This window comes from Girardinichthys multiradiatus, chromosome 9, assembly GCF_021462225.1.
Source record: "Girardinichthys multiradiatus isolate DD_20200921_A chromosome 9, DD_fGirMul_XY1, whole genome shotgun sequence".
NCBI classification, from domain to species: Eukaryota; Metazoa; Chordata; class Actinopteri; order Cyprinodontiformes; family Goodeidae; genus Girardinichthys; species Girardinichthys multiradiatus.
The window spans coordinates 48,934,443-48,956,105 of NC_061802.1; the positions used below are offsets into that span (position 1 = coordinate 48,934,443).

Sequence of the window (21,663 nt, forward strand, 5' to 3'; positions counted from 1 at the left end):
TTGCCTCTGAACAAGGGACTTATACTTTGAGCAAAGAAAAACAAGATTGTGATCTGATTTGCCAAGAAGGGGCCTGGCTTGCAGTATTGTTTTGTTACCTTGCACAACTTTGTTTGCAGTGGGAAGTGAGCAGATCTGATTCTTATTTTGACAGAGCTGATTCAAATACTCAAACGTCATCATGGTGGACATGCATGCCAGATCCCTTGGGAAAATCTGGAAAGACATTATTTTTGATGAAATCCAAGCATGGAGGCAATAAAACAAGAAACAATTATATGCATATACATATTTAGCAATCCTGGCCAATTGCGGTTATAGAAGTTATACACACGGCTTGTGGAATGTCCTGGTATTTGAGGCCTTGGAAGTGTCGATGCTGGTCCATGCAGTTCATCACCGAGCCACTCTGTGGTTCTACCCAGCATTCTGTTATCAGGTTCAGTTCTGAGTCTATATCCACAGCTTCCACCTCTGTATCGTTGTCATCATCCGTAGAAAAGCTAGAGTGCCATAAAGATAGTAATAGGTGGGGAAATCAGTGCACGGTTTATAATGAAAAGCTGGGTTGATGCCATTGAACCAGGTTTAAAGTAATATCTCTGGTCCACCTTAACCAAAACATAACAGAAGAAAGGATTCTGTAGAAGATTAATGGCAGTCATACCTGTCCTTGCTAGAGGTTGAGTGAGGTGGAAACAGAATGTACTGAACAATACAAGAGTGACTCTCCTGGTCTGTGTCGCTTGATATAATCTGATGACAAAGTTTAGGGGAAAAAAAGCACAAATCAGACAACACAGCTAATGAGAGCACACATAAATATTAGAGATGGTCTAAACTAATTGTGATTAGTTTCCAGCTGTTTTTTACCTTCATTGGCAGCTCTATCACCATGTTTATGATGCCCTCCCCGCTAGCAGCAAAGTGAAAACCTTCTGCTAGGCGAATCCTACAAGGACGTTAGGAAAGATTTTAAAATCATGCTTTTGTCAATTAACCACAAAGGAGTAATATCATTTATTTGTTTCAAAGCCAAACTGTAAAGAAATGATGGCTAACAACTATTCCACTTGGAACTGCAAAGTCCATCTGTCTCGGGATTGTTCACGGTTGCAGAGCATTGGCGGAGCCTGAAGCATGTGTGTCATGTGGCCAGTTTCATTGCTTGACCCTGGAGATACGGGTTAAATTCCTTGAAAAAGTGGTGGGAGAGGCTGCTGTCTCATAGCAAGAACCACTGCTCTCTAAGTCGGGAACCCTGGTTTTGCCCAACTCCAATGAGGAAGACTTTTCGGTCGGAGTCCCCACCTTCCAGCTGGGTGGCCCATATGGAGAATGCTGATGGGTTAGCCAACAATGAAGATGCTCGGTATCAGCTTCGAGTGGAAAGCCTCCAGGGAGATGAGGATTTGTTGGACTTCGGCTTAGATGTTCACGGTCTGTCGGATGATGAAGAGGAGTCTCTGGGTCAGGGTGCTGCTGGACTCGTCGTCCCAGAAAAAGAAGATACAGTCCTCCTAGCTGTGAGACTACAGACCCAGGGGTCTCAAGAGCAGGAAGACATGCTCACCAGTTTTCGGCAGCCCCTGCCCAAAACATGTTTTGTTGGTGTTGTTCGGGATCCCAGTTCCGAGAGGCGCTGCGTTTTCCCCACACAGTCTCCCGGTCTGAAGTGCTGCATGGGTATGCTGTGTATGACCCAGGTTTGATGGCTGTTCTGTGGGGCATTTATATATTACCCATACTTATGTGTTGTACTGATTGAATGCACTGAAAGGCAATGTAATGTTGTGCATATAACTACTGTTCCCTGAAGGGGAGTAACGAAGTACAACACATTGCTGCCCCACTGCTCAGCTGGGCTCGGTGAAGAGCGGCTATCAAACTGAGTAATGACGGCCAAGTATATAGTGCAGGGGGGGCCTGTTACACTAATGTAATTTGCCAAGGAGGCGTGATTCGAGGTGGCTGTAGCCAGGACACGCATGGCGTGATATCCCATACTCATGCATTGTACTTCGTTCCTCTCCTTCTTGGAACAGTAGTTATATGATTACATTACACTTCTCTAACTCATCTAACTGATTTCTCAGCACACCACTGACCAAAAAGCTGTTAATCTCCAGACTAGGGGAGTTGATCTGATTAAAGTTCAATTGTATAATTTGTCAGCATTAAGTCTGTCTATTATTTTTGTTATGTTACCTTAGTAATGAGTAAAAATTTGTTGATTGATAATAAATAAAATTTTGTATTTTTTGTATCTTCTCGTCAATTTTTTATTGCTAAAATAAAGTTTTGATATTTTTGTTTATCTTAATTAAATTCTGAACCCCACTGAATATACAGAGATATCCCTGTGCATCTTTACTATGATAAATATAGCTACCTGGAAAGGAAAAGTATTCACAGTTCAGATTGATTTTTGATAATTCAATTTAGGATTAACCTCCCTAGAGTGAACATGTCTTTATATGTGACTGGTATAGTATAAGAGCTACCAAAAGACGTGAACACAATACTTGAATAAATGTGTGTGAGCAGTGATAAATGCAAATGTACAATAAGGTTTTCAATCTGCCTGTGAGGACTTTATCCCGTCTCTAGCATGTGCCGTCTTTCCATTAACTTTCTATGGATAGATCAACTTACATAGGGGTTCAAATTTAATAATTTCACTGAATTAAGATTAAAATGTTTTTTATTTTGTTTTTCTCATCACTCTCTCTCTGAGGTCACCAGATCATGTGCTGCCCATAAGGAAAGCTGACATTGGACTCTGTCTTCAATCAGGCTCACTGGGGAAAAACCACATGGCGATAGGTGATGAGTGGAATGGTATTTGGGTTTAGTTTGACTCGTTTTGAACGTAAATTGTTTCTAAACATTGTTTGAATATCTGACAGACATTCATTTAGTTAATATTGTGTGTATATAAATTAATGTGATTGTGCCCTCCACCCCTTTAATTACCAGTGGTTTGGGCTTTATTTCTGGCGGGTTTGAAACTATGCTTTTAACTCTCTGTTGGTTGAGCAATGGAAATCCATATCCCTCTGTTATTAAAATGCATTCTAAGACATGACCTCACCCATAAACCTTACAATCACTTATCTTAAATACAAAATGTTTATCTAAGTCGTAACAGTAAGCAAAATATGCTAATTTCCTAAGTCAGAGAACTTACTCAGAGAGCACTGACAAGATGTGAGCAATAGCCTGCAAGGTCACAGCCGGTCCTTGACTGCTCTGCAATGCCCACACCCACCGTCGATGTAGCAAATAACGTGACAGTGAGGCCAAGGTTGATGAGGCTGCTCGGTTGGCTGCCATGCTGAGGGGTACAGCATTGTTGAAGGGAACAAGGAAATTCTCCATGTTGAAAATAAAGGGAGTCCTGAAGTCCAGCGGCAGCTTCTCATACCTATAAAGCAGTTAATTGTATGGTAGCGTATTTAGATGAAAGCCTATGATCACAACGAATATGTCTTGTATGACGCACACTAACCTTATCAGCAACTTCTCAAGAGGCTTACTGAGGACCACTACACAGGGTCTGTCAGAAAGAGCAGGCTTGGCCACAGGAACCAAGGGAGGTTTGGATGGAGACACATGGCCAACTGTTTTCCTCTTGGTCTTCGGTGTTGCTTCTTTGTTCTGAACACGGTGAGGGAAGCGAAGCTTAAGAATTTGCTCTCGCAGCTCATCCACAATCTGTTATAAAAAAAAAATTAGAGTTTAAGAGCGATAAGATCATTCTAATGCTTGAGTGTGTTGATACAGCACACATAGATCTAACCAAGTGTGCTGATTAATCTCACTGTGTTTTGACATTTAACTGTCAATCTGATTAACCTGACAGCAAATGAAAATGGGTGGAGCGTGACAGAAAGTACAAAGTAGAAACTTTTCTGTGTTTGGAGCAAAGTCAAAGACAAGAGACAAGAAACATTCCACATTAATTTTAATGTAATTTTAATAGTTGGAATTCAAACTTTAATTGAAGTTGTCCCACTATTCAATGAAAGTTTTATTCATTTCTAATGGTAAATGCTAATACATTTATGCCAAGAATTTCATTAGCAGATTCTATTCGAATTAAATTGACTTCAAACGGATAGAATTCTAGAATTGCGCCGTTCAAGGAGGCAGCAGGTTGGAGTAGCTCTGTTACTTTTGATTCTGATTTATTCTTTTTTGGGAACTCTTCCTCTTGTAGTGGATACAGTTGATTTTTTTTGGACGACTGTCTTCTCCGGTGTCGGATGCTGTGCAGCTTGGACAATTTTGCCTAATACTTTTCTACTTTTGGACATTTGTTATAATGCATTGCCATGGCAACGGGGTTGTTTCTTACAACCGGGAGCAGCTGATTAATATCTCAAAAGCTCAAATGATACTTCAACTACAACCCCAAATCCCTGATGAGTTGAAAAGGAGACGCCGTGGATGCAGAGCAGGAGCTAAGAGAAGAGAGAGAAGGAGGAAGTTCAAACCATCTCTTCCGTCGATTATGATGGGCAATGTGAGATCGTTGGAAAACAAGTTGGATGAACTCCAAGCCCTACAAAGGACCCAGCCAGAGTACCGGGCATGCAGTATTATGTGTTTTACTGAGACATGGCTGCAGGATCATATCCCCGACTCCAGCGTCTCTCTGCCAGGCTGTTTAACCATACGAGCAGACAGAGATTTAAAGAGGAGCGGCAAATGATCATGTCAGCCCTAGACTCCTGAAGGCCTGTGCAGAGCAGCTCTGTGGGATTCTGCAGCACCTATTTAATCTTAGCCTGGCCCAGAAGAAGGTTCCAGTGTTGTGGAAGACCTCCTGTCTTGTTCCGGTACCAAAGAAAACTCACCCATCAGTCCTCAATGACTATAGACCTGTTGCCCTGACATCCCACATCATGAAGGTCATAGAGAGACTCCTGTTGGCCCACCTGAGAAAGCAAACAATCAGCACCCCTTTCAGTTTGCGTATCACTGTGGAGTTGGAGTTGAAGATGCCATCATACACCTGCTTCAACAAACCCACTGTCATCTGTACAAAGCCAGCAGCACTGTGATGATCATGTTCTTTGATTTCTCCAGTGCATTTAACGCAATCAAACCTGATTTGCTTTGTCAGAAACTCCAGAAGACTCAGGTGGAGGCCTCAACAATCTCCTGGATCAAAGACTACCTGACAAACAGACAACAGTTTGTGAGACTGAAGGGTTGTGTGTCTAACCAAGTAGTCAGCAGCACAGGAGCACCACAGGGGGACTGTACTCTCACCATTCCTTTTCACTCTGTACACCTCAGACTTCCAGTACAAGACAGACTCCTGTCATCTGCAGAAATACTCGGATGATTCTGCAGTTGTGATGGACAAGAAGCTGAGTACAGGAAGGGGGTGGACCGCTTTGTGGGATGGTGTGGAAACATCATCTTATTTTGAACGTGACTAAAACAAAGGAGATGATTGTAAATTTGAAGAGAAACAGGAATAAATCAAAAACTATTTCCATCATGGGAGAAGTAGGAGTATAAATACCTCGGTGTTCACCTGGACAACAGACTAGAGTGGAGATGCAACTGTGAAGCCATCTACAAGAAGGGACATCGCATACTGTACTTCTTGAGGAAGCTTAGGTCCTTTGGTGTTTGCAGCAAGATGCTGCATATCTTCTATAAGTCCGTTGTGGAAAGTGTGATCTCTTCTGCCATCATCTGCTGGAGAAGCAGCATCAGAGCCAGGGACTTAAAAAAGCTCAACAAGCTGATGAAGATGGCTGGCTCTGTTCTGAGGACTCCTCTAGAACCTCTGGAGATCATTGTGCAAAGAAGGATTCTTCATAAAATGAAGATCATTATGGAGAACGCTGAGCATCTTCATGAGACTGTCGTACAACAACAGAGTGTCTTCAGTCAGAGGCTTCTTCAGATCTACTGTAAGACAGACAGCTACAGGAGATCCTTCCTGCCCACAGCCATCAGCATCTACAACGGCTCTCTGAAGAAATCTTCATAATGAGCTACAACAACATTTAATTTCCCTTTGGGATTAATAAAGTATTTTTGAGTTGAATAGTATTACCAATATTTATTTTTAGCCCAGATTTATAATCCATCTAAAAACCACAATAACAAAGCAAAGAGAGGGAGGACAACACGCATTTTGGGCAACCTCAAACCCTCATTGTCATTATAATATACAGAACAATGGAACCCAGAAAAAGATCAGTATAGCCAAAACATTCACATGTTCAATCTTATTACATGCAACTCTCATAAAATCCCAATCGAATACACAACTCTCATTAAACCAGGGCAGACATCAATCGTAAATCACACGAAGGACTCAAATACTCCATACATCTTGTCAACACACTCACTTTCACATTTGTGTCGTTTTCAGCCTAATTCATAGTTTTGTCAATATCTCAATTAGTCAATCTCTTAATTTTGTGTATAGTCTCAAATTTGATTATTTGCATACTTGAGTTTGATCCTTATCACAAGACCAAATTAACACTTCTGCAGAACATCAGTCCACTGTTGAAGTAAAATAATGCTATCACTGATATTCTTGCGGCCTCAACCTCTCCCAGTCCGGATGTCGTGAGAAAGAACAGATGAAGAGCAGGAAAGTAAGATTAACGCAAGTTTAATTTGGAAGATAATAAGTCCAATGATTTCTAATGCAAAATGAATATACAAAATAACACAATGAAGGAAAATTACATAAAGAAGAGAGAATTTACATAAGGGCCCTTACAGAGAGAGATGGATTTTCAGCAAAGCATGGCTGTCTTTAACCAGATGTTTCTGTCATTATAAGTTTTCAGTACATCTTTATACTGTGGACTTCAAAGCTTACTGACTGTACCTTCCCTTTTTCCATCAGGTGTTGTAAATCAGCCAAGCTTCCTTGTGGCATCTTTACCACGGCCAAAAGTTGACATTTATTGCTTTATGGTCCCTACAGCCAGCTTTTACGGCTTGCAGCTGCCGAGACCCTTCTAACCCCAGTTTCACCCTGACCCCTGCGCTTACTGACTCTCTCCCCAAGGCTCACTCATGTTAAATCTCAGTTTAATGTTCTCACATGCAAACTAAACTAATAACATAAAATTACATGATTTTAATTCTCAATACCACCTAAACTCTATTCACCACAGAGATCTCAAAAAAGAAAACACTACAGTTATATCAAATTCAAGCTATGAATCTCCAAGGGGTCACCTTCTGTGTCCTTAAAATACTTATGATATCCAAAAATAGCTGACAGCAGGCGCTGATCCTTGTCACACGAAGTGTCAATTTTAAGACACAATAATAGGTCACGCCTGGGCTGTCACGTTCATATGACCTTTTAGCCTGTGTGTGCACAAATGACCAATTACTTTTCTCTCACCGCTTACCCAATCTCACGATTTAGGTGTTTTCCAAAGTTTCACTGGCAATTTAATTTCAAGGTCACCAAGTGCCTTTCATAGTTGTGGTTATTTTTTTTAACTAGTAGGCACATTAAAAGGTACCATGGGTCCCCTTTGGGACAGATAGCCATGAAAAATACACAAGGCTCATTTAAAGACTGCCAAGTGGCCAATTTTAACTCTTTCCTCATCTTTTTGGCAGTCTTCCTGCATGCAGGAACATGGAGTCTGGTTCCGCTCCATGGTTCCCCCTCTCTTTTTCCAGAATCTGCAGAAGCTGCTGTGAGGAGGATGCACGAGGGGCAATCAGGAGCGTCTCTGGGTATGGGCCCTGAACAGAAGCACTTAGAGAAGCATGGCCACCCACAGGAAGTCGTGTGCACAATTCAGGGTGCACGAGCTGCTTCTACTACAACTTCAATAAATAAATAAATTTTACCTCCATGTTGTTTCCACTTCCTCTATGTCTCATTTTGTTCTCAGAGTTCTGGCAGAATAATTATTTTACTGCGCTTTTATATCGGCCCACTCTTTTGCCTGCAGGCACGGAGTGAGATCATAATTGTCCCCCAGCCCCGGTTTGTGACCTCTGTTATTGTTGTTACTATGGCTGAATTACCATAAAACCTCCCTGTGATCAGAAATGATTCCCTCTGCTGTTGCGCTCAGGGCACACGGTGATTTTGCGCCATACATTCATTCATCATTTATCATTTCGCAGCTGATTTGGGTTCCTCCTCAAACTGAGGAGTTGTTGACCTGCTCTGTTCATTGTTGGGCAGTCACATATTGTGACCTCATCATCAATATTCACAGCAGGAGATCTGTCATCTCAGCCTCCGTTCTAAACAGAGATTATTCTCCTCTCTGTTATTCAGTGGTGCAGTGTGCTTCTGAGTGCGTCATTACGCATGCGGAAGGCTGGGCTTTCGAAGGTATTCTGGCTTAGCAGATGTATGCTTATGGTTTGGACTGATCCACTGAGGTATAGACCACATCCTGCTTCGCGTTTAACCCACTAGTGATAGCCTTATAGGGCTGTGACTACACTTATAGAATCTGAGGTTACAATACGTAACCAACGTTCTTCCAGCACTACTGACACAATCAAGAGATCAAATATTGGAGATTAGCAAAGGTTCACAAACATAGTTGTGGAAGTCAAACTGGTTCTTTTCACAGAACCAATTAAAAACTAGAGGCAAATCTGGTTAAGCAACGGAACTGATTTGCTCGAAATAAAAAAAAATCCAATCACACTTTGAATACCTTGTTTCTAACGTTGGCTGGTGTCCCAATAGGAAAGCCCAGACGCAGAACCATGCAGGGTGCCTTAGAGATCAGACGGACCAAGTAAAAGGATGTGGGAATTTGATCCAATGAACTGTGGAGTCAAAGTTCACAAAAGTGTTTTGGTATTATGTTTCACAGAAGAGAATGAAAAACATGTAGATCTTTTTATTAATAGCACAGAAATAATTATGATAGCAAACAGTGCTATCCAGTTTTTTTTCACCTGTAAATGAGTTTGACGTACGAGTAACCTTCCACCAACACAAAGCTGCTGCAGTCCTTCAGCAGGGATGTGAGAGCAGAATGTGAGATCCGACACTGGATGGTACTATACCGTCCATTGTTTCCAGCTGTGTGCAGGTGTTTAGGGACAGGTCTGGCAGAAACAGATGTTGAATCAGTTCCACTCTACTTCTGATCACAGTAAATACAGTCAATCACAGATTCGGTACAGACTTTTGAAAAAAGCTTAAATTGCATGTCATATGCTGTGCAGCATTTTAGACTGGCTGAATACTGCAGGCAGCTGTATGTGGACTTTAGCTGATTTTTTCCATGCCAGTGATGTTTATATTAAGTTTGACTTTGTTTCAAGTAGGCAATTCCGAGAGAGTAAGTGCAGAAAGAGCTACATATTTTATTGCTGCTGAAAAATATGTATGTTGACATAAAGTTTTTTGTTGGGTCCACCTTTCTTTCTCCCCTGTCGCTGATTAAGAAACCATAATGTCCCAAATAGCAGAGATTAGTGATAGCTGGATGCCATCTCGGTTTTGTTTTGGTGTCACTTTTTGAAGTTGCACAACAGAACATTGCATTGCACACTTCATTCCACACAAACACCCTACATGTGTTCAGGTATAAAACAAGGCAGTATTTCTTTGGTGCACCTTCGTATCCAACCAACATTTTCGGTTCGAATGTGTACCGTTATATCCATGCTTTTATGGCAGCAAGACTTAAAAGAACAGTGAGTCCTGTTAAAAAGATAACTCGCTATCTATCCTCAAGGCTGACTTCCTGTCTCCTGTTTTAGTTGACATGGAATTTGAGAATAATATTGACTGCATATAACAGACAATCTTACATGGATAACGCGAGTAAGTGGTTAGATAATCACTGATGATCAAGACTTAAAAGTGAGAAGCCATCCATCCATTTTCTATACCCGGGTCTTCCGTACATAGTTGCAGGGGAGCTGGTGCCTATTCTCCAGTGGTCTACAGACTTCCTGACCTAAGCCCACACCCTGAGGGAGTCTCAGATCACTGGTTTAACTATAGGTTAAAGGTATGATAAAAAGAAGAACTAACTGCCCATGGAAATCTCTTTGACTGAAGGTAGATCCAAAGCCAGGCTAGAAGGACTCGTATCCTCTTTGGATTGTGACTAATGGTTTCAGGAACAGATATTAGCCGCCCAGTAATAAAAGCAGACGTTGGATTTCTGAATGTTTATCTTAGATAATCATATGTACACTGCCATTTCATTTTATCAAACATAAACTATTCAAAATTCCTGCTGTCGCTGCAATACTGAAAAAAACTGGTACAGATCCCAACCACTACAATAACCTTCATCCCTTTTGAAACTTACTTTTGTTTTCCAAGAGAGTTCAAGCAGTCGTCACTCAGCTCCAGTTCTATGTAAATGTCCTATTTGAACAATTCCAATCTGTCTATTGACTCATACTTCCAATCCTTGATCTGAGAGCAGCTTTTTTATGTTTTGCAGCACTAGGGGACTTTATTTTTCCAACAATAAGCTGACAGAAAAGGGAAACATGCAGCAAAGGTCGTCTAGGTTGGGAGTCAAAACCTCGACGGGCTGCGTCGAGGATTGAAGCCTCTGAATATGTGTCATGCATTTTACTAGTGCATCACCGCCGCACACATCTGAGAGCAGCTTTTGATACAGTTTCCTACACCATCCTTCCCAATAGGTTATCTTTCGCTAGCATCACACATACCAATCTTGACTGGTTGCCGTGATTTCTCTCTGGCTGCTCTCAGTTCATCCAACTCGAGTCCTTCAGATCAGACTCCATCCCCGTGACATCAGGTTTGTCTTAGGACCCCTTTTCATAATCTACCTTATTTCCATTAGCATATATCTTTAGTAAATTCAATATTAGTTTTTTTTTTCACTGTTATTTCACTGTTTCACAGAAGACATCAAGCTCTACCTCTCCAGCGAAACACTCCAGCAAACACCCTTCTCCTTTACCACATGCCTACCTGAAATAGGAATCTAGGTTCACCTCAAACAGCAACAAAACACAATACCTTTTTGATGGAACTCAATCTCAGATGTCTAAAGTTGACTGTCTTTCCTTTCAATTGACTGTTCCAAAGTTTTCATCCTCCTCTCAGATCAAGACATAGGGTGTCTTCCTTGATAGCACATTATTTCCTTCCCTAAATAACAATTTTATCTGCTCTGCTTCTTTCTATGTATGCAACATTAGTCATCTGTGTGTCCTCCTTAAAGTTACACAAATTCTGTCCTTGTCTACAGACCGGTCACCTCACATATGCTCTCTCCTCTTTATTTATTCATTTATTTATTCATGAGGCGACTGTGGCTCAGTAGGAAGAGTAGTCGTCTTGCAATGAGAAGGTTGTGGGTTCAAATCCAACTACCTCCTGCTATATGTCGATGTGCCCCTGGGCAAGGCACTTAACCTCAAGTTGCCTACCGATCTGCGTATCGGTGTATGAATGCATGAGCATTAGTGAGTGCGATTGGGTGAAAGTGGTTCTAGTGTAAAGCGCTTTGAGTGGTCTGCATGACTGGAAAAGCGCTATATAAGTTCAGTCCATTTACTGTAGTCTACCTCAGAAATCCTGCTGTAAGATTCAAAGACTCCAAAATTCTGTTGTTCGTTTCTTTACTAAAATCTCTTCATTCCACCTCATCAACCCACTCCTGCAGCAATTGCTGAATTCAACATCTTCCTGAATACATTCACAGCTAACCACAACTTTGCCAATCTCTTATTTAATGTTCATTGCCAACTTCTCCCTCTACTTCAGCACAACATGCTTCACCCACCTTGCTGTGCCCTCTGCTCACGTTAACACCATGGTCTGCAGAGCTTTCAGCCACTCTGCTCCCTGAATCTTAAATTCCCTTCCACATGTGAAACATAGACTCCCGCCCCGCTGTTAAAGATTCAGCCTCATAGCTCACCTGTTCAAAGACTCGTCGTAATCCCAATTTATTGTTTTTGTTAGTACGGTCTCAAAGTTTTTAGCCATTACATCACTCAGTTTTTCTAAAAGGTCATCAGGTCTTCTTTAACATTTTGCTCCTTTCTCATAATTCGAAACACACCTTCTGATTAATTTGATAATAGAATTTGTTATTTTTGTCAACATAGAGAAAACCCTTGACCATAAGAAATGGAACAGACTGCGGTTTGGAAAGATTTCTTTTAAATTCAGATTACATTTTTAAGGATCACATACTATCCTCTATTGCATCAGTTTGTATTAATAATAAAAAATCTAACCTTAATTTTTGGACCCATTACAATTTCCCTCTGACACTGTGACCACATTTGGATTCAGAGGTCACACTGAAAAACGATGGTTTCCCTTTGTCTTGTTATTACTAGCATAGTCTGGTTACTTTGCAGGTTATAAAGACAATTTCAGAAAATGTTTTCTTTTAAACAAAGAAATGCCTAAGCTGTCTTACCTCTGCTTCAAAACATTCAAAGAGCAGTTCACCTATTAAGAAGCTGAAGTAAATTAAAGACAGGATCAGGCAGAGCTCATAATTCGTACTCATACTCGTTGTCTTCCGCTTATCCAGGACCGGGTTGCGGGGGCAGCAGACTCAACAGAGACGCCCAGACGTCCCTCTCTCCAGACACCTCCTCCAGTTCCTCCAGGGGGAGCCCAAGGCGTTCCCAGGCCAGCCGAGAGACATAGTCCCTCCAGCGTGTCCTGGGCCGTCCCCTGGGCCTCCTCCCGGTGGGACGTGCCTGGAACACCTCCCGTGGAAGGCGTCCAGGAGGCATCCGGTATAGATGCCCGAACCACCTCAACTGGCTCCTCTCGATGTGGAGAAGCAGCGGCTCTGCTCCGAGCCCCTCCCGGATGGCCGAGCTCCTCACCCTATCTCTAAGGGAGTGCCCGGCCACCCTACAGAGGAAGCTCATTTTAGCCGCTTGTATCCGGGATCTCGTTCTTTCGGTCATGACCCAAAGTTCATGGCCATAGGTGAGGGTAGGAACGTAGACCGACCAGTAAATTGAGAGCTTTGCTTTTCGGCTCAGCTCTCTCTTCACCACAACGGACCGGCACAGCGCCCCCATTACTGTGGCAGCCGCACCGATCCATCTGTTGATCTCCCGCTCCACTTTTCCCTCATTCGTGAATAAGACCACAAAATACTTCAACTCCTCCACTTGAGGCAGGACTCCCTGATACACCCCCCACCCGACACTAAAACACTGTCTTCTAAATATCTCTGAAATTTACTATAATGAAGAATAAGACAGAAATACAAGTGATTACAGCTACAAAATGAAGTATTACAGCTACAAATCGGATTTTAAAATTGCATGTTCGTCTTCACTTGTTTCAGACAGTTGTGTATTTTTTTTCTCTGTTTTTGACTTTAAAGACATTAAAATGAATATTGAGATGATTACAGTGACACTTAGTGCTGCAGAATATATGAAATCCATCAGAAAAATCATCAGACCTCTTTTCAGCACAGCTAATCTGTTATGAATTAGTGGGGTCTGCAGTTCTACTTGTCTCATTGGGCGACTGGAGTCTAAATTAATTGGATAAAAAGAGTGTGGGCAGGGCCCTGCTTAATTTGAGAAAACGCTGTTTTAGACGGCATAAGAAATGTCGCAAAGCAGCAAAAATACAGGGTTTTATCAGGACATTGAACGCCGTCGGCGACAAAAAGCGGTGTTCAATGGCCAGAGAAAACAGCTTTTTTTTTCACCATTCAGCGCATTAACAGCGTATTAACGGTGCTTTATATGGCAAGCCAACTGTGCCACAAAATGCCACTTTTACCACGCGTCTGGTTAAAAGGTCACACACAAAATCGCCGTTTTATCAGTCAAGATGCTATAAAATACGGCGAACATCCCATTAAAACACCGTTTAATGTGGCAATTTAAGAGCACCTGCAGAATGCCGAAAAACGTTTTTCTGATAAATGCCATATATTCTGCAGCACTCCCTGTCAGTGTTTGCTTCTGTAATCATCTCATTATTAATTTTAATGTCTTTAAACTCAAAAGCAGAGAAAAAAAACATAATAATCATCTGAAACAAGTGAAGACCAACATGCAATTTTGAAATCTGAGTTGTAGCTGTAATTCTTTTCTCCTCCACCAGATTGCACTTGCACAGGAGCTGGTCTACAGAAACGTTTTAATGTTATTAAATACAGGAAAATAAATCTTGTATGCTGCGTTTGCCGTTATTTTTCTATGAACAACTTTAGAAAGTTTTTTTCTTTTGCCCTTTTTTATTTCCCATTGTTTATTTCTATAATTTCTTCATGTAATTTCAGAATCTACCAATATAGTGGGTCAAAGAAGAATTTAGTCAGGCACTGACTGTGGACGTTCTCCTACTTCGAAAGATGAGAGAGGTCTGTCATTTTCATCATAGGTACATTTCAACTATGAGAGACAAAATGAGAAAAAAAAAACAAAATCCAGGAAATGACATTGTAGAATTTTTAAAGAATTTATTTGTAAGTTATGGTGGAAAATAAGTATTTGGTCAATAACAAAAGTTCAACTCAATACTTTATAGCATAACCTTTGTTGGCAATGACAGAGGTCAAACATTTCAAGTCTTCTCCAGGTTTGCACACACTTTAGTGGGTATTTTGGCACATTATTCCATGCAGATCTATAAAGCAGTGATGTTTTGCGGCTGTCGCTGGGTAACACACTTTCAACTCCCTCCACAAATTTTCTATGGGGTTGAGGTTGGGTTGAGGTCCATTACGGTGTCGGATGCTGTGCAGCTTGGAGGATTTTTCTTAATACTTTTCTACTTTTGGACATTTGTTATGATGCATTGCCATGGCAACGGGGTTGTTTCTTACAACCGGGAGCAGCTGATTGATATCTCAAAAGCTCAAATGATACTTCAACTACAACCCCAAATCCGTGATGAGTTGAAAAGGAGACGCCGTGGATGCAGAGCAGGAGCCAAGAGAAGAGAGAGAAGGAGGAAGTTCAAACCATCTCTTCCGTCGATTATGATGGGCAATGTGAGATTGTTGGGAAACAAGTTGGATGAACTCCAAGCCCTACAAAGGACCCAGCCAGAGTACCGGGCATGCAGTATTATGTGTTTTACTGAGACATGGCTGCAGGATCATATCCCTGACTCCAGCGTCTCTTTGCCAGGCTTTTTAACCATACGAGCAGACAGAGATTTAAAGAGGAGCAGCAAATGTAAAGGAGGCGGACTGGCAGTACTTGTGAACAACAGATGGTGTAATCCAGGACATGTAACTGTGAAGTGTCATCTCTGCAGTCCAGATATTGAACTGTTGGCAGTAAGTTTTCATCCATATTATTTACCCAGAGAGTTCATCAGTCTTATCAGAAACTCCAGAAGACTCAGGCGGAGGCCTCAACAATCTCCTGGATCAAAGACTACCTGACAAACAGACCACAGTTTGTCATACTGAAGGGTTGTGAGTCTAACCAGGTCGTCAGCAGCACAGGAGCACCACAGGGGACTGTACTCTCACCATTCCTTTTCACTCTGAACACCTCAGACTTCCAGTACAAGACAGACTCATGTCATCTGCAGAAATACTCGGATGATTCTGCAGTCGTGGGGTGGATCAGAGATGGACAAGATGCTGAGTACAGGAAGGTGGTGGACCGCTTTGTGGCATGGTGTGGAAACAATCATCTCATTTTGAACGTGACTAAAACAAAGGAGATGATTTTAGATTTTAAGAGAAACAGGAATAAGTCAAAAACTATTTCTATCATGGGAGAAGAAATGGAGTTGGTGGAGGAGTATAAATACCTCAGTGTTCACCTGGACAACAGACTGGAGTGGAAATGCAACTGTGAAGCCATCTACAAGAAGGGACAGAGCAGACTGTACTACTTGAGGAAGCTTAGGTCCTTTGGTGTTTGCAGCAAGATGCTGCATATCTTCTATAAGTCTGTTGTGGAAAGTGTGATCTCTTCTGCCATCATCTGCTGGGGAAGCAGCATCAGAGACAAGGACTTAAAAAAGCTCAACAAGCTGATAAAAAAGGCTGGCTCTATTCTGGGGACTCCTCTGGAGATCATTGTGGAAAGACGGATTCTTCATAAAATGAAGAACATTATGGAGAACCCTGAGCATCCTCTTCATGAGACTGTCCTACAACAACAGTGTCTTCAGTCAGAGGCTTCTTCAGATCTGCTGTAAGACGGAGCGCTACAGGAGATCCTTCCTGCCCACAGCCATCAGCATCTACAACGGCTCTTTGAGGAAACCCTCATAATGAGCTACAACTACATTTAATTTCCATTTGGGATTAATAAAGTATTTTTGAATTGAATTGAATACTGGCTAGGCCATTCCAGGACCTTGAAATGCTTTTTACGGAGCCACTCCTTCGTTGTCCGAGCGGTGTGTTTGGGATTATTGTCATGCTGGAAGACCCAGCCACATTCTATCTTCAATGCTCTCACTGATGGCAGGAGGTTTAGGCTTAAACTCTCACAATACATGGCCTCGTTTATTCTTCCCTTAACACGGATCAGTCGTCCTGTCCTCTTCTTAAAAAAACAGCCTTAAAGCATGATGTTTCCACCCCCTTGCTTCGGCATTCTTCTTCCTCCAAAAACAGCAGTTAAGTTTTGCCAAAAAGTTCTATTTTGGTTTTATCCACATGATATTCTCCCAATCCTCTTCAGAAAAGTAACAGCAAACACAGCATACAAGATTTATTTTCCTGTATTTAATAACATTACAACCAACAAAATGTCCACAGATAGCGTTTCGTAGACTAGCTCCCGTGCAAGTGCCATCTGGTGGAGGAGAAAAGTATTACAGCTACAAATCGGATTTTAAATAGCATGTTGGTCTTCACTTGTTTCAGACAGTTATTGTGTTTTTTCTCTGCTTTTGAGTTTAAAGACATTAAAATTAATTACAGAAGCAAACACCGAGTGCTGCAGAATATATAACGTTTATCAGAAAAACGCAGTTTTTTTCTGCGTTCTGCGGGTGCTCTTAAAATGCCGCATTAAATGGCGTTTTAATGGGATTGTCATCATATTTTATGGTGTCCTGACTGATAAAATGGCATTTTTTTTGTGACCTTTTAACCAGACGTGTAGTAAAAGTGGCATTTTGTGGCACAGTTGGCTTGCCATACCACACAGCTGCCCATTGCACCTGTTCAAAAGTCAGACACGGCAACCGACAAGAATAAGATGACTTTATGCACAGTAAATTCTTTGCGGTCCGGACGAAACGCTCTCTGGGTCCGGGTTTGGACCTGTTCCACAGGATGCATCAGGGGCGTTTTTAGGGTCTCAAAACATTGGGGCCTTTAGCCCAAACCCAAAATATTTAAATTTCCAAAAGAAATTTTAATAATAATAATATAAGTAATTCAAAGTTAAAATGACAGATTGTACCAGTTCTCTGTCTCAGATGGTTTTAGACTGAATATAAATTATTGTGAATCAAACAAAAAAAGTTAACAATAATTTTACTTGGTTTTTATTTTTGTTAAAAGCTGAATGAAGGACAAGGAGAAACAGAGCTTAGGACTGATGAAAAAAACATTTTGCTGAAGCAGATAATGACACATTTTGAGGTATTTAGAAAAAGAAGGTAATATGAATTTTTGCTGACAAAACATTTTCTAAAACTCAGAGATGTTTACTTTGGGCCAGATAAATGTGCTTCTTTTGTCATCTACATAAATTACCTTTTTTAACATTACATTCTCATCAAAGTCTTCCACTCCTGAGGCTCCATTGTCTTTATTCTTATATTTCAAAAAATAATGTTGATTTTCTTAAATCATAGTCAGATGGCAAAATCCAAAAACACATTTATTTATTTTATCATGCCAAGAGCTTTTGAAACATTTCATTAAAGTTGTTCCTTCTTTTATGAACCTGGTCTCTTTTATTGCCATCTTTTCAGCCCTTCATTCCACTTCTGAAGAAATTTGGCCGGCCAAAAATAATAAATATGAGATTTTACAACACAGTCTTTTGTTCAGCACTGAGCATGTGAGATATTAGTGCAGTTCTTGCTATTAAACACCTTGAGAGGAAATGTGTTAAGATTTGGTGTTTAAAATATAGCATAGAGTCTCATCCTGGACCGTATCAGTACTAATATTACAGGTATTAATAACTGTATACATATGGTATGTATGTCTCACCTTCAGAAAAACTGTATTCTTGTTTAATTAGTTTAGTTGATATAATATTGCATGTGTAATTCAGAAAAATAAAATAATTAACTAATTAATGGTCCACCTGTGATTAATTGCTATGATTTATTTCTTAATTATACTGCATCTTTAAAGCCAGAGCTGCATGTTTAGAATCAGCACAGAAGATATGAAAGAGAGAACGGAGGCTTACTTTTGCACTTTCTACTACATCTTACTGGAAGCAGGAGATATTTTCCTGGTTTATTGATCAACGCTTTTTTCTGTCTACATGTAGAACCAGGTGCTGCAATGAGATACATTGTGTTGATCTGAAGAACTTTCAATGTGTTTAGCTACGTTGGGATTAAATGCTTTTATTTTGACTGAAGTAAAGAACCAGATATTTTCACATGATGCAGATCCAGCTAAAAGCTCACAGAGAAGGTTGCTACTGTTTACTATGACATACAGATCATGTAACTTTACCTATAGCTCAGGTGAAACTCCCTCTGCTCTCTATTCCTCATCATGACCCTGCTGATGCTCATAAGAGTGAACTTCCACCTCATGTCTGGCTGGGTGAATAAGTAATTAGCTCTAATTTACAATTAGCCCATTCTTCAGGTTTTAACGCTATCTTCGCCTTGTTTATACCGCTTTGCTTGTTGGGCTTGTTATTGCAGGAAATCTTGGGATATGCTGGCCCCTGCCAGGTCTATTTGACCTGAGAGGTTGCATCAAGATAAGTGATGAAATTGTTATTGTAAAACTGTCACGTACGCCAATTTGATGTTTTCCAGATGTCTGGCTAAATGTGTATTCCCGGAAAAAGTAGAGAAAAGCAATGTTGAAGGTGCCAAGAAGGTTTACGAAAATGAGTATGATGATGTCAATTGGTCAGGATGCAATACAATATATGGAAGCAAATCGTTACCATATTTCACATGAAAAAGCATTTCAGAAATGCTTTTTCATTTTAAGAATGTGGCTGCATTGTTTGACTCATAAATGAAATTAGATATCAATAATCCTATTTGCATTTTAATTTTCTTCTTCAAGACTGCTCATTCTTTCACTTAATTAAAATGAAAAAGAAAAAGACATTTGAGATTTATTTTTCAAAATGTACTCCAGCAAATAGATACCAAAATTCAATTTGAAATTTAAAATTTAAAATGAAAAAGCATTTCCAGAAATGCTTTTTCATTTTAAGAATGTGCCACAAATTGAGCTCGGTCCTGCTGCAATTCAATCAATTTCTCGGCACGTTTGCAATGTAATGCACTGCAGACGTGCACAGCGCCTCCCACCGAACAAGATGGGTAGCTCGGTCAGCAGGGAGCTGAGGAAGAGCGGCTGCTGACGTCACTCTTCTGCGCCCGCAGCTCGGAATGCTTTTTCGTTTTCGAGTTCTGGGCAGTACTTTGCGGGCAGACCACGAAAACGAAAAAGCAATGTCTGCTTTGTTTTCTTTTTGATTATGGCATAAAATGTGCAGTCGTGAAGAAGAAAATGCAAATGCAAATAGGATGATTGGTTACTAATTTTATTTATGGGTCAAATAACGCAGCCGTATTCTTAAAATGAAAAAGCATTTCTGGAAATGCTTTTTCATTTTCAAATTTACATTTCAAATTGAATTCTGGTATCTATTTGCTGGGGCATATTTAAAAAAAAAAATCTCAAATGTCTTTTTCATTTTAATTTAGTGAAGGAATGAGCAGTCTTGAAGAAGAAAATGCAAATGCAAATAGGATGATTGATTACTCTGTCATCTCTGATATGTACAGTACAGTGAAGGCCTTTAAAACCAGGCTGAGTCTTTGGGAGATGCAGATGAGAAACAAAAACTTGAGCCACTTTTCCATCTGCCAGACCATGAAAGAGAAGCTCTCTATCGCTGTGTTCCCGAGTGCACAGTTTGCTGATAAACTCAACATACTTGCCACCGACTTCCAATGCCGATTTGCTGACTTTGAAACCCAAAAAAGCAGGTTTGAACTGCTCAGCAATCCCTTTGCAGTCAATGTAGAAAGCGCACCACCAAATCTACAAATGGAGTTGATTGAGCTCCAGTGCAATGACACACTGAAGGAAAATTATGAGAGTTAGTGCTGCTGAGTTTGCACGTTTCATCCCCGACACAATGCCCCAGTTGTGCTTCCGGGCTGCTCGGACGCGCTCTATGTTTGGCAGCACATACTTGTGTGAACAACTTTTCTCTTTAATGAAGCTAATCAAATAATCACCTTCACTCAATCTTGAGGATTTCCTCAGCTCAGAGCCTAACCCCGAACATTGATGAACTTGTACAAAAGATGAGACACCACACCAAGTATCAGGCTCAGCGTCAGACAAGTGAGCATCACAGAGGAGTAACGTATTTTTCAGTTTTTAATTCAGTTAAATGTTTACATTTGTTTGTACAAGATGTGATTTTTCTATGAAGGAAGTATTGTTTTTTTCTGTGTGCCATAGATTTTTGTATTTTATTTTATTGTATTTTATTTATTCATATTTATTTTTCAGTTGAATGTACTCAGGGAAAATTGCAGATAAGAGCCATGAGAAAGAATACATCTGATAAATTTTTTTATTTTCTTATTTTACCATTTGAAAGCAATGATCAGTAGGATCATAGAGCTACACAATAATGCATTTTCAGGTTATAATGCATGCACTTTTATTTATGTATTTATCTTGATATTAAGAAATATACTTTGTTTTTCAAACCCATTAAATGTTTTGCTGTTTGCCAGATTAAAATGTTTTCCCTTGAGGTTACTGACAGAGCCATAACAAAATATTGCTTCATTCTTTTAATGTACAGAACATGCAATTTTTCTTTGAAGGAAGTTCGTTTTTGTCTGCCTGTTGAAAAATGGTTTCACTTGAAATTACTGACAGATCCATAAGAAAATATTGCTTTATTCATTTAATTATTAATTAATATACTCTGTGTTAGGTCTTGGTTCAATAGCCTATGTGCAATCATTTCAATATGTTTTAATAAACATTGAACCAGTCTGACCCTTGGCTTGTAGCAAATTTGGTCTTTTGGCCCTCGGTGTATTTGACTTTGACATCCCTGATATAGAGGATACAACGTTAAATGTAAAGTAGAAATGATGGGAGGAAGGTTCAGGTTACACATCTCACCCCAAGAAACGAGAGATAACTTGTTGGGTAGGAGCATAATTATTTCTAGATTAGGTCTCACAAATGGCAAACGGCAAATGTGCAGTTGGTACATGGATTCAAATGATCAGATTACAGGAAAAAATCAAGAAAATGTAAAATGTGGTTTACAAGTTGTAAAAACAACCTGTCGATGGACTGTGGAAATGGACGTGATAGCTCTTAGAATAGAGGAAACATGAATTGAAGCTAGAAGAAGCTACGAATGGTGGAATAGTAGAGTCAATTATGTTTTGGAAAGTTCCAGACAAATAAAGCGTATTAATTGAAAACAAGTGTTATTTGCTGTTTACAGTTACTAGTAAAACTCCCACGATTGAGACAGATAAAGACGAACAAG

General features: G+C 40.3%; 1 protein-coding gene across 4 annotated transcripts in view; it reads right to left on the reverse strand.

Annotated features, from left to right (window-relative positions):
* Positions 1-21,663, reverse strand: part of szt2 (SZT2 subunit of KICSTOR complex) — a 247,870-nt gene that overhangs the window by 180,423 nt on the left and 45,784 nt on the right. For all 4 annotated transcript variants that reach the window (XM_047374204.1, XM_047374205.1, XM_047374206.1 and 1 more), the window contains exons 13-20: positions 8,941-9,093; positions 8,694-8,808; positions 3,512-3,717; positions 3,191-3,427; positions 874-952; positions 668-756; positions 335-503; positions 99-216 (exon numbers count right to left, since the gene is read on the reverse strand). In XM_047374204.1, coding sequence (XP_047230160.1) covers positions 99-216; positions 335-503; positions 668-756; positions 874-952; positions 3,191-3,427; positions 3,512-3,717; positions 8,694-8,808; positions 8,941-9,093 — 1,166 coding nt within the window. The remainder of the gene's footprint in view (positions 1-98; positions 217-334; positions 504-667; positions 757-873; positions 953-3,190; positions 3,428-3,511; positions 3,718-8,693; positions 8,809-8,940; positions 9,094-21,663) is intronic.